The sequence below is a fragment of the Mixophyes fleayi genome, chromosome 10, assembly GCF_038048845.1.
Source record: "Mixophyes fleayi isolate aMixFle1 chromosome 10, aMixFle1.hap1, whole genome shotgun sequence".
In the NCBI taxonomy this organism is placed as follows: Eukaryota; Metazoa; Chordata; class Amphibia; order Anura; family Limnodynastidae; genus Mixophyes; species Mixophyes fleayi.
Genome location: NC_134411.1, coordinates 105,028,635 through 105,041,099, shown reverse-complemented (window position 1 = coordinate 105,041,099; position 12,465 = coordinate 105,028,635). Strand labels below are relative to the sequence as shown.

Below are 12,465 nucleotides of genomic sequence, written 5' to 3'. Positions count from 1 at the left end.
GCAGACGTAGTCCACGCCCCGTGCTGCCAGCTTCCAAGATGGCAGCTTCGGCAGCTGGGGTGCTGAGAGCTGTGAGGGGGCAATGGCCTCGTCTGGTGTGGGGGCGGCAGCGACTCGGTGAGGAGTGGGCACAGGACGACGGGCTGGGGGCGGGTAGAGGTCTGGGGCGAATGTAAAGGGGAGGGCTCTGCCCCGGAAGTAGCTGCAAGGTGATGACATTAACCCCTTTACTGCCACCAGGGGTCATCCACACTTCAATATTCTCATAGTCACCCCTAATCTAGTCCATGTTTCCAGTGACACCCCCAGTACATGTAACCCTCTCCCCTGTCCTAGAGGTTCACAGGAAATATCTAATGTACCCCTAAATTACCAGTAATACCCCCCAATACGTGTAACCCTCTCCTCTGTCCTAGAGGTTCACAGGAAATATCTAATGTACCCCTAAATTACCAGCAACACCCCCCAGTACGTGTAACCCTCTCCTCTGTCCTAGAGGTTCACAGGAAATATCTAATGTACCACTAAATTACCAGTAATACCCCCCAGTACGTGTAACCCTCTCCTCTGTCCTAGAGGTTCACAGAAAATATCTACTGTACCCCTAAATTACCAGTAATACCCCCCAGTACGTGTAACCCTCTCCTCTGTCCTAGAGGTTCACAGGAAATATCTAATGTACCCCTAAATTACCAGTAATACCCCCCAGTACATGTAACCCTCTCCTCTGTCCTAGAGGTTCACAGGAAATATCTAATGTACCACTAAATTACCAGTAATACCCCCCAGTACGTGTAACCCTCTCCTCTGTCCTAGAGGTTCACAGGAAATATCTAATGTACCACTAAATTACCAGTAATACCCCCCAGTACGTGTAACCCTCTCCTCTGTCCTAGAGGTTCACAGAAAATATCTACTGTACCCCTAAATTACCAGTAATACCCCCCAGTACGTGTAACCCTCTCCTCTGTCCTAGAGGTTCACAGGAAATATCTAATGTACCCCTAAATTACCAGTAATACCCCCCAGTACATGTAACCCTCTCCTCTGTCCTAGAGGTTCACAGGAAATATCTAATGTACCCCTAAATTACCAGTAATACCCCCCAGTACATGTAACCCTCTCCTCTGTCCTAGAGGTTCACAGGAAATATCTACTGTACCCCTAAATTACCAGTAATACCCCCCAGTACGTGTAACCCTCTCCTCTGTCCTAGAGGTTCACAGGAAATATCTAATGTACCCCTAAATTACCAGTAATACCCCCCAGTACGTATAACCCTCGCCTCTGTCCTAGAGGTTCACAGGAAATATCTAATGTACCACTAAATTACCAGCAACACCCCCCAGTACATGTAACCCTCTCCACTGTCCTAGAGGTTCACAGGAAATATCTAATGTACCCCTAAATTACCAGTAATACCCCCCAGTACATGTAACCCTCTCCTCTGTCCTAGAGGTTCACAGGAAATATCTAATGTACCACTAAATTACCAGCAACACCCCCCAGTACGTGTAACCCTCTCCACTGTCCTAGAGGTTCACAGGAAATATCTAATGTACCCCTAAATTACCAGTAATACCCCTTAATACGTGTAACCCTCTCCTCTGTCCTAGAGGTTCACAGGAAATATCTAATGTACCCCTAAATTACCAGCAACACCCCCCAGTACGTGTAACCCTCTCCTCTGTCCTAGAGGTTCACAGGAAATATCTAATGTACCACTAAATTACCAGTAATACCCCCCAGTACATGTAACCCTCTCCCCTGTCCTAGAGGTTCACAGGAAATATCTAATGTACCACTAAATTACCAGTAATACCCCCCAGTACGTGTAACCCTCTCCTCTGTCCTAGAGGTTCACAGGAAATATCTAATGTACCACTAAATTACCAGTAATACCCCCCAGTACGTGTAACCCTCTCCTCTGTCCTAGAGGTTCACAGAAAATATCTACTGTACCCCTAAATTACCAGTAATACCCCCCAGTACGTGTAACCCTCTCCTCTGTCCTAGAGGTTCACAGGAAATATCTAATGTACCCCTAAATTACCAGTAATACCCCCCAGTACATGTAACCCTCTCCTCTGTCCTAGAGGTTCACAGGAAATATCTAATGTACCCCTAAATTACCAGTAATACCCCCCAGTACATGTAACCCTCTCCTCTGTCCTAGAGGTTCACAGGAAATATCTACTGTACCCCTAAATTACCAGTAATACCCCCCAGTACGTGTAACCCTCTCCTCTGTCCTAGAGGTTCACAGGAAATATCTAATGTACCCCTAAATTACCAGTAATACCCCCCAGTACGTATAACCCTCGCCTCTGTCCTAGAGGTTCACAGGAAATATCTAATGTACCACTAAATTACCAGCAACACCCCCCAGTACATGTAACCCTCTCCACTGTCCTAGAGGTTCACAGGAAATATCTAATGTACCCCTAAATTACCAGTAATACCCCCCAGTACATGTAACCCTCTCCTCTGTCCTAGAGGTTCACAGGAAATATCTAATGTACCACTAAATTACCAGCAACACCCCCCAGTACGTGTAACCCTCTCCACTGTCCTAGAGGTTCACAGGAAATATCTAATGTACCCCTAAATTACCAGTAATACCCCTTAATACGTGTAACCCTCTCCTCTGTCCTAGAGGTTCACAGGAAATATCTAATGTACCCCTAAATTACCAGTAATACCCCCCAGTACATGTAACCCTCTCCTCTGTCCTAGAGGTTCACAGGAAATATCTAATGTACCACTAAATTACCAGTAATACCCCCCAGTACATGTAACCTCAGACACTACATCTTCTTAACCTTAATGTACCTCAGTGTTTTCACTGACACCCCCAGTGTGTGTAACCCTCTCCTCTGTCCTAGAGGTTCACAGGAAATATCTAATGTACCCCTAAATTACCAGCAACACCCCAGGTATATCTAATATCTCACACCCCCCTAAATTACCAGTAATACCCCCCAGTATATGTAACCTCAGACACCACATCTTCTTAACCTTAAAGTGCCTCAGTGTTTTCACTGACACCCCCAGTGTGTGTAAACCTCTCCTCTGTCCTAGAGGTTCACAGGAAATATCTAATGTCCCCCATAATTACCAGTAATGGCCCCTAATATATGTAACCCCATGCACCCCATATTGTCACTATTACTGTACCTCAGTATTTTCATTCTAATTTATTTATTTATAAGGCGTCACAGGTTCTGTAGCGCCAGATATAAAAGCAAGCAACAAATAGATGAGGTAATACACATAAGTGGCACAGATGAGTGTGAGTGAAGCTATGGGGACTCACGAGTGCAGCAAAATACATGACAGGACATACAAGGGAGTCAGACAGTGGACAGACGTGGGTCAATAGGTAGAGAGGACCCTGCCCGCAAAAGCTTACATTCTAGATGGAGGGGTGGTGAGAGACAGTAGGACCAGCTGAGAGAAAATGGAGATAACAGGCTAAGGAAGAAGAGGTGATAGATGGTCAGGAGGTGGTAGCATAGGCGAGCTTGAAAAGGTGAGTTTTGAGTGGACATGTAACCCCTTTTGAAAGTTTATTTTCTCATAGACGAAGCTATTGAGCCTGCATGTTATCGGTTTAATACTTACCCGCTCCCCACTTTTTCAGAGGTGCCACAAATAGCTCCAGAGTTACTATGATGGTAATTACTGGTCAATATCTGGTTTATGCAGATTGTCCTCTGGTTGATATCTAATCTGTTTACAGATATATGTGTGCTGGACTTTTTCCTGAGCAGACAAGGGTACATTCATTGGGAGAATGGTCATTTACAGGTTATTTTTTTGCGATTGTAATTGATGTGTAAAAATACCCTTTATCGAACTTTCATAATTTGCTCTGCATGATAGCGGAAACTACTATGTCCATCTGCAAACAGCGCCCTCCCTATAGCCCTAGCCTTATAATGCTGCTGGAGGGCCGAGGCTTGACGTTCACACAGCTGTGGACAGGAGTTTTTAGTGAAGGCAACAACAGTTTGGACCAGAGGCACATATCAAAGTTCTGAGCACTTTGGGTTATCCAATCAGCTGCAGCTTACTGAACACCCCATCATAATCTAAATATTCTTCACTTCCTGGGTCCATCAGGTTTCGGGACATCTGTAAAATAGGTAATTTTCTAGTGATAAAATTAAGGTAGTATTGTGCTTTCCACAACTTCATCATAATAACATTTCTCGATCTGTGTTAGGGGGACACAGACAGTGAGCTATGTGCACCCCCTCCGACCGTATTCCAGTGTTAGAAATTTGCTGAGGACCATCTGCCCTTAGTTACATAATTTTTGTTTTGTATTATTTGAGGAACAGTTTCATCTGTTCCTTGGAATACATCAGGGAGTGTAATTTTCATCTCTGGCTCCAATCACTGGAGTCCTTTATCCCCCACCTCTGTCCTTGGGCTCAGCTGCAGGTCAAGTGGACCATTGACTTCCTATGGTGAGGAGGGGGTCATAAATGCTGTGGACCCCTGCCACTTTGTTGTCATCCTGTCTGGTCGCTGCAATTCATTTTTCACAGCTTACAGACTTAGTTCAGCCTGTACAGCTCTGTCTTCTTGAAACAATGTTCAGGACAAGGATGATTTCTAGCTCTCCCAGGATCACCCCTTTCACAGAAGTGTTTCTTCTTTATACTCTTGCTCTTTATAGCTGGCATAGCAGAGGAACATGGGGCATTTCCAATTCTCCTCTGGCTCACCCTCCTTTAGATGATGACAGGGGGGTAAATATACAGCTATTCCCTTCATTAAGGTGGGCATAGGCAATTCTCAGGAACCTATGTTGAAGATGAAAGGCGTTAGCTCCCCAACGTTAGCTTGCTGGACCAAATGCCAGACTTTATTACCTGCAGGCCAATCCTCTGCAATACCTGTGCTGCTCCACAGTCCATGGTAACACCCATGCGAGCTGAGACTCCATGCTATCCCTCAGCCAGAATGTGTCCAATCATTGGTGGACGCATTTCCCATGTCCTTGTCCTGATGGGGGATACAGGGTAGAGTACCTTGGGTGCTTCCTTCTGAGGACTAACCTGGGCTTGGTCCCCAATTCAGTCTGTCACAGATCTTGCAAAGAAGCCCTTCAGGCTCCACAAAGCGCAAGTGAAAGAGATTATCCCTACTATTTCCCATTAATGGGGCATTTGGAGAATGTTTTGGACAAGTCAGTTGTGGATATTTACTCTTGTAAAAAGGAATGTGAAACAATGGAGGTTGATGAAAATAGGACTCAAGACAATTCCTACACGAATCCGGCTAACCACTCCCTGTAAAAGTGATTCTGTGTCATCAGATATGTACTTTTATCCCTGAACATTCAGACTTTAAAAGAATAAAGTCAATCCGTTCACCCAGCTGTATTTCCACCAGTCCAACGCTTTAATGCGTTGGTGGCAGTGAGATGATGGATCCAGACTAATGCTTTCATGCCTCACAGCGTTTCTCAGGGAGATTTGGAGTTGTGGGAATCATTTTTAACTCTGGACCTCTGTTTTTGTAGGTCTCTGAGGACCACATCTACTCTTCAAGGACGGCTCTTCAAAGACGGCTCGGAGATTATATAGTCTTCTAAAGAGCCTGCTTTCCACCTTTAGTTTGACGCCAAGGCCAGCCATTGCAGCCACTTGGGTAGCCAATACCACCATCACTTGGGCAGAACAACTTCTGGAGAAAATGAGTGTTTGGAATCCTGGTCAGCAGATTCTATTTATATAAGGCCCCTGTTTATGCTTTTTCAGGGAAAGCCCTCTACGGAACTAGAGAAGATAATTGAGGTCGCTACGGGAGGAAAGAGTTCGTTCTGTCCACAGAATAAATCTAAATGAGTTAATTTCTACTGCAAGAGCTCCCTTTACTGCTCGGGTACCAATCAGTTGTAAGAACAGTTCTCGAAGCTCCTGACTCTCTGCTTGGTGGGAGCGCAGGCCAAAATAAAGCTCTTCTGGACGAGAAGGGATAGAATAAACGAATGAGAGTGGTAACGCTTCCTGACTACTGGCTATGTTGCAGGTCTGCAGAAATAGTAGGGATAATCTCTTTCACTTCAACAACTCCTGAAATCTGGGATACTGTCTGTCCTTTTGGGAGCTCCCCCAAACTCTTTTCTCCTCCACAGGTTGCTAAAGGCCTGGAATGGAGGAATGCCCATTAAAGGACTGCTGGATGTGCCAGTACACCTCGCTGTTCCAGATCACCGGAGGGTTTATTTTTTTTTTGCATCCAACTTCTTCCTGTGTCCAAGCAGGCACTTGCACCATGTGTTGTATTTGGAGGCCCTCAACAAATTCTTTCCACGGGAGCAGTTCAAGATGGAGTTTCTTTGGTTTAGATTTGGGTCTTGTGGAACGGAATATTAAGGGTGCTTACCCTTATATCTGCATATTGAAGTACCACAAACACTTCCTCCACTTTGCTTTTTCTGGTGCTCCCATTTGTGTTTTCCTCAGCTCTGTGGGTCTTCAACAAGATCATTGCTTCTATGGCTGTGCTCCAGTGTCCTCCAAGTTTTATGGCCCTATACCTGAATGAGGAGTTATCCAGTGAGTTTACCATTTACCGTCTATAGTTTACGTTCTAGCTCTTGGGGTTGCATGACTTAATTATGGAGGAGTTGTCCAGTGAGCTGATTATTCACCATCTATAGTTTACTCTCCATGCTAACTTATAAATAAGCCCATATCGTGTTGACTTCCATAGTGCTTCTGTTGCTTTGTTTTGATACGGTGTGTCTGAGAGTGTTCCTTCCTCAGGACTATGTTTGTCCACTCCATCAGCTAACCTCCCCTTCTGGGGGTAAATGTATCATACTCCGGTTTTTTCAAGTCGCCGGTGAGTTGACAGCTAAAATTTAAAGCGGCGCTGCCTTGTAAAGGGAAACTTGCCTTAACAATCTATCACCGCTTAAAATTTTAGCTGCAAAGACGCCGATCTCCCGCAAGATGAAAAAAACAGCCTTTGATACATTTACCCCCTGGTGTTATACAGAGAAAAAGGACTGAACAATAAACATGTTAATTACAGATAAAAGTTACGCAAATAAAAAAGCAGAAATATTTCTCCTAGAGATTTGGTGAGAGCCCCGCTGGTGGCCACCTCCATATTTTTGCTGGGAATTTATTATTATTTCCAAAACTTTATGATAAAATTTTCAACAACGGGTTTCTTTCAAATTCCTCATGGCTGATAATGTAATTGGAGATATGAAGATATATATTGGAGATATGAAGGCCAGATTGCTGTCGTAGAACTACCCTTATTTATTTGGCATTATTTTCATGTGATCAGAATGCCCCCTAGTAATTTACGATATCTGAGGGTACGTTCTGCAGATTAGACATATCTTAGAGCCAATGACCGCTCTCTAATACAAATTTTATCACTATATTTCATAAGGATGGCAAAGATTAGTGAACATCTGAAATGCACCTTTCTTTCCAGCATTGTCCTCCCCTCGGACCTTGTGGGTGTCATCACCTATGAAGTATGTTGAAGATCAGAAGACAACCCCTCCATCATTTACACACATTGACCCATCGGACAAAGCTGAGGAACAGAGCTCTTCACCTCCAAGGTACGGCCCTATCTATTTCCCGCTGGTGTGACATTTCATCATGCCGAGAGGTAGTTTCGTTATTTCTCCATGACCACAATTTATTCTCATGTCTGTACACATACGCCTTCTCATGACCATTCCTATAGAGTGCAAACTCTCATGTCTCTCAGGTTCACGTTTGGATTGTAATACTCTCCATTCTTGACATGATCTCATATACAGCTGCTCTTAAATAGAGGTTCTTCAGGTGAACTTGTCGCCTCAGTGAGAGTTTGTGTAATGATGATGATGAATAAACCTTGTTAAAGACCAGCATCTGAATAGAATGAGAGTTTTGGTGGTTTATCTCCAGGTACACGGACCAGGGAGGAGAGGAATCGGAGGGCTATGAGAGTGTGGAGCAGCTCCAGGAACGCATTCTAACTGCAGCTTTGGTGTTTGTGCCTGAATATGGATGGACCTCGGAGGCCATTGCTCAAGGAGCCAAGGTAATTCCCTGCAGGCTGGTAGTGTGGCTGTCCTCTGGGCACAGTGTGTGTATAACTTGTGGCTTCTCTCTTCAGTCCTTGGATCTATCTTCGGCTGCGGCGGGAATGTTTGGAAGTGAAGGCGGTGAGCTGGTCCTGCACTTTGTGTCTCAGTGTAACAGGAAACTGGCAGAAATGCTGGAGGAGGAGCACAAACTGGTGCAGCTGGGGAGCGCCGAGTAAGTACAGTATACACGTCATGTACCCAGCGCTGAGTAAGTACAGTATACACGTCATGTACCCAGCGCTGAGTAAGTACAGTATACACGTCATGTACCCAGCGCCGAGTAAGTACAGTATACACGTCATGTACCCAGCGCCGAGTAAGTACAGTATACACGTCATGTACCCAGCGCTGAGTAAGTACAGTATACACGTCATGTACCCAGCGCTGAGTACAGTATACACGTCATGTACCCAGCGCTGAGTAAGTACAGTATACACGTCATGTACCCAGCGCTGAGTACAGTATACACGTCATGTACCCAGCGCTGAGTAAGTACAGTATACACGTCATGTATCCAGCGCTGAGTACAGTATACACGTCATGTACCCAGCGCTGAGTAAGTACAGTATACACGTCATGTACCCAGCGCTGAGTAAGTACAGTATACACGTCATGTACCCAGCGCTGAGTAAGTACAGTATACACGTCATGTACCCAGCGCTGAGTAAGTACAGTATACACGTCATGTACCCAGCGCTGAGTAAGTACAGTATACACGTCATGTACCCAGCGCTGAGTAAGTACAGTATACACGTCATGTACCCAGCCCTGAGTACAGTATACACGTCATGTACCCAGCCCTGAGTACAGTATACACGTCATGTACCCAGCCCTGAGTACAGTATACACGTCATGTACCCAGCCCTGAGTAAGTACAGTATACACGTCATGTACCCAGCCCTGAGTACAGTATACACGTCATGTACCCAGCCCTGAGTACAGTATACATGTCATGTACCCAGCCCTAAGTAAGTACAGTATACACGTCATGTACCCAGCCCTGAGTACAGTATACACGTCATGTACCCAGCGCCGAGTAAGTACAGTATACACGTCATGTACCCAGCGCTGAGTACAGTATACACGTCATGTACCCAGCGCCGAGTAAGTACAGTATACACGTCATGTACCCAGCGCTGAGTACAGTATACACGTCATGTATCCAGCCCTGGGTAAGTACAGTATACACGTCATGTACCCTGCGCTGGGTAAGTACAGTATACACGTCATGTATCCAGCCCTGAGTAAGTACAGTATACACGTCATGTACCCAGCCCTGAGTAAGTACAGTATACACGTCATGTACCCAGCGCTGGGTAAGTACAGTATACACGTCATGTACCCAGCGCTGAGTAAGTACAGTGTACACGTCATGTACCCAGCGCTGAGTAAGTACAGTATACACGTCATGTACCCAGCGCTGAGTAAGTACAGTATACACGTCATTTACCCAGCGCTGAGTAAGTACAGTATACACGTCATGTACCCAGCCCTGAGTAAGTACAGTATACACGTCATGTACCCAGCGCTGGGTAAGTACAGTATACACGTCATGTACCCAGCCCTGAGTAAGTACAGTATACACGTCATGTACCCAGCGCTGGGTAAGTACAGTATACACGTCATGTACCCAGCCCTGAGTAAGTACAGTATACACGTCATGTACCCAGCCCTGAGTAAGTACAGTATACACGTCATGTACCCAGCGCTGAGTACAGTATACACGTCATGTATCCAGCCCTGAGTAAGTACAGTATACACGTCATGTACCCAGCGCTGAGTAAGTACAGTATACACGTCATGTACCCAGCGCTGAGTACAGTATACACGTCATGTATCCAGCCATGAGTAAGTACAGTATACACGTCATGTACCCAGCGCTGGGTAAGTACAGTATACACGTCATGTACCCAGCCCTGAGTAAGTACAGTATACACGTCATGTACCCAGCGCTGAGTAAGTACAGTATACACGTCATGTACCCAGCGCTGAGTAAGTACAGTATACACATCATGTACCCAGCCCTGAGTAAGTACAGTATACACGTCATGTACCCAGCGCTGGGTAAGTACAGTATACATGTCATGTACCCAGCCCTGAGTAAGTACAGTATACACGTCATGTACCCAGCACTGAGTAAGTACAGTATACACGTCATGTACCCAGCGCTGGGTAAGTACAGTATACACGTCATGTACCCAGCCCTGAGTAAGTACAGTATACACGTCATGTACCCAGCGCTGGGTAAGTACAGTATACATGTCATGTACCCAGCCCTGAGTAAGTACAGTATACACGTCATGTACCCAGCCCTGAGTAAGTACAGTATAAACGTCATGTACCCAGCCCTGAGTAAGTACAGTATATACGTCATGTACCCAGCCCTGAGTAAGTACAGTATACACGTCATGTACCCAGTGCTGAGTAAGTACAGTATACACGTCATGTACCCAGCCCTGAGTAAGTACAGTATACACGTCATGTACCCAGCCCTGAGTACAGTATACACGTCATGTACCCAGCCCTGAGTACAGTATACATGTCATGTACCCAGCCCTAAGTAAGTACAGTATACACGTCATGTACCCAGCCCTGAGTACAGTATACACGTCATGTACCCAGCGCTGAGTACAGTATACACGTCATGTACCCAGCGCCGAGTAAGTACAGTATACACGTCATGTACCCAGCGCTGAGTACAGTATACACGTCATGTATCCAGCCCTGAGTAAGTACAGTATACACGTCATGTACCCTGCGCTGGGTAAGTACAGTATACACGTCATGTATCCAGCCCTGAGTAAGTACAGTATACACGTCATGTACCCAGCCCTGAGTAAGTACAGTATACACGTCATGTACCCAGCGCTGGGTAAGTACAGTATACACGTCATGTACCCAGCGCTGAGTAAGTACAGTGTACACGTCATGTACCCAGCGCTGAGTAAGTACAGTATACACGTCATGTACCCAGCGCTGAGTAAGTACAGTATACACGTCATTTACCCAGCGCTGAGTAAGTACAGTATACACGTCATGTACCCAGCCCTGAGTAAGTACAGTATACACGTCATGTACCCAGCGCTGGGTAAGTACAGTATACACGTCATGTACCCAGCCCTGAGTAAGTACAGTATACACGTCATGTACCCAGCGCTGGGTAAGTACAGTATACACGTCATGTACCCAGCCCTGAGTAAGTACAGTATACACGTCATGTACCCAGCCCTGAGTAAGTACAGTATACACGTCATGTACCCAGCGCTGAGTACAGTATACACGTCATGTATCCAGCCCTGAGTAAGTACAGTATACACGTCATGTACCCAGCGCTGAGTAAGTACAGTATACACGTCATGTACCCAGCGCTGAGTACAGTATACACGTCATGTATCCAGCCATGAGTAAGTACAGTATACACGTCATGTACCCAGCGCTGGGTAAGTACAGTATACACGTCATGTACCCAGCCCTGAGTAAGTACAGTATACACGTCATGTACCCAGCGCTGAGTAAGTACAGTATACACGTCATGTACCCAGCGCTGAGTAAGTACAGTATACACATCATGTACCCAGCCCTGAGTAAGTACAGTATACACGTCATGTACCCAGCGCTGGGTAAGTACAGTATACATGTCATGTACCCAGCCCTGAGTAAGTACAGTATACACGTCATGTACCCAGCACTGAGTAAGTACAGTATACACGTCATGTACCCAGCGCTGGGTAAGTACAGTATACACGTCATGTACCCAGCCCTGAGTAAGTACAGTATACACGTCATGTACCCAGCGCTGGGTAAGTACAGTATACATGTCATGTACCCAGCCCTGAGTAAGTACAGTATACACGTCATGTACCCAGCCCTGAGTAAGTACAGTATAAACGTCATGTACCCAGCCCTGAGTAAGTACAGTATATACGTCATGTACCCAGCCCTGAGTAAGTACAGTATACACGTCATGTACCCAGCGCTGAGTAAGTACAGTATACACATCATGTACCCAGCCCTGAGTAAGTACAGTATACACGTCATGTACCCAGCGCTGAGTAAGTACAGTATACACGTCATGTACCCAGCCCTGAGTAAGTACAGTATACACGTCATGTACCCAGCCCTGAGTAAGTACAGTATACACGTCATGTACCCAGCCCTGAGTAAGTACAGTATACACGTCATGTACCCAGCCCTGAGTAAGTACAGTATACACGTCATGTACCCAGCGCTGAGTAAGTACAGTATACACGTCATGTACCCAGCCCTGAGTACAGTATACATGTCATGTACCCAGCGCTGGGTAAGTACAGTATACATGTCATGTACCCAGCGCTGAGTAAGTA

At 45.7% G+C, this 12,465-nt stretch overlaps 1 protein-coding gene across 2 annotated transcripts in view; it reads left to right on the top strand.

Moving 5' to 3' along the window:
- Positions 1 to 6: 6 nt before the first annotated feature.
- COQ9 (coenzyme Q9) overlaps positions 7 to 12,465 on the top strand; it is a 28,351-nt gene continuing 15,892 nt past the window's right edge. The window contains exons 1-4 of one of the 2 annotated variants that reach the window (XM_075189458.1): positions 7 to 117; positions 7,474 to 7,606; positions 7,941 to 8,076; positions 8,152 to 8,294. In XM_075189458.1, the coding sequence (XP_075045559.1) occupies positions 39 to 117; positions 7,474 to 7,606; positions 7,941 to 8,076; positions 8,152 to 8,294 (491 nt within the window). In that variant the 5' untranslated portion in view covers positions 7 to 38. Of the gene's footprint in view, positions 118 to 5,558; positions 6,576 to 7,473; positions 7,607 to 7,940; positions 8,077 to 8,151; positions 8,295 to 12,465 lie in introns of those variants that run through there. The other variant, XM_075189459.1, reaches the window with a different exon arrangement.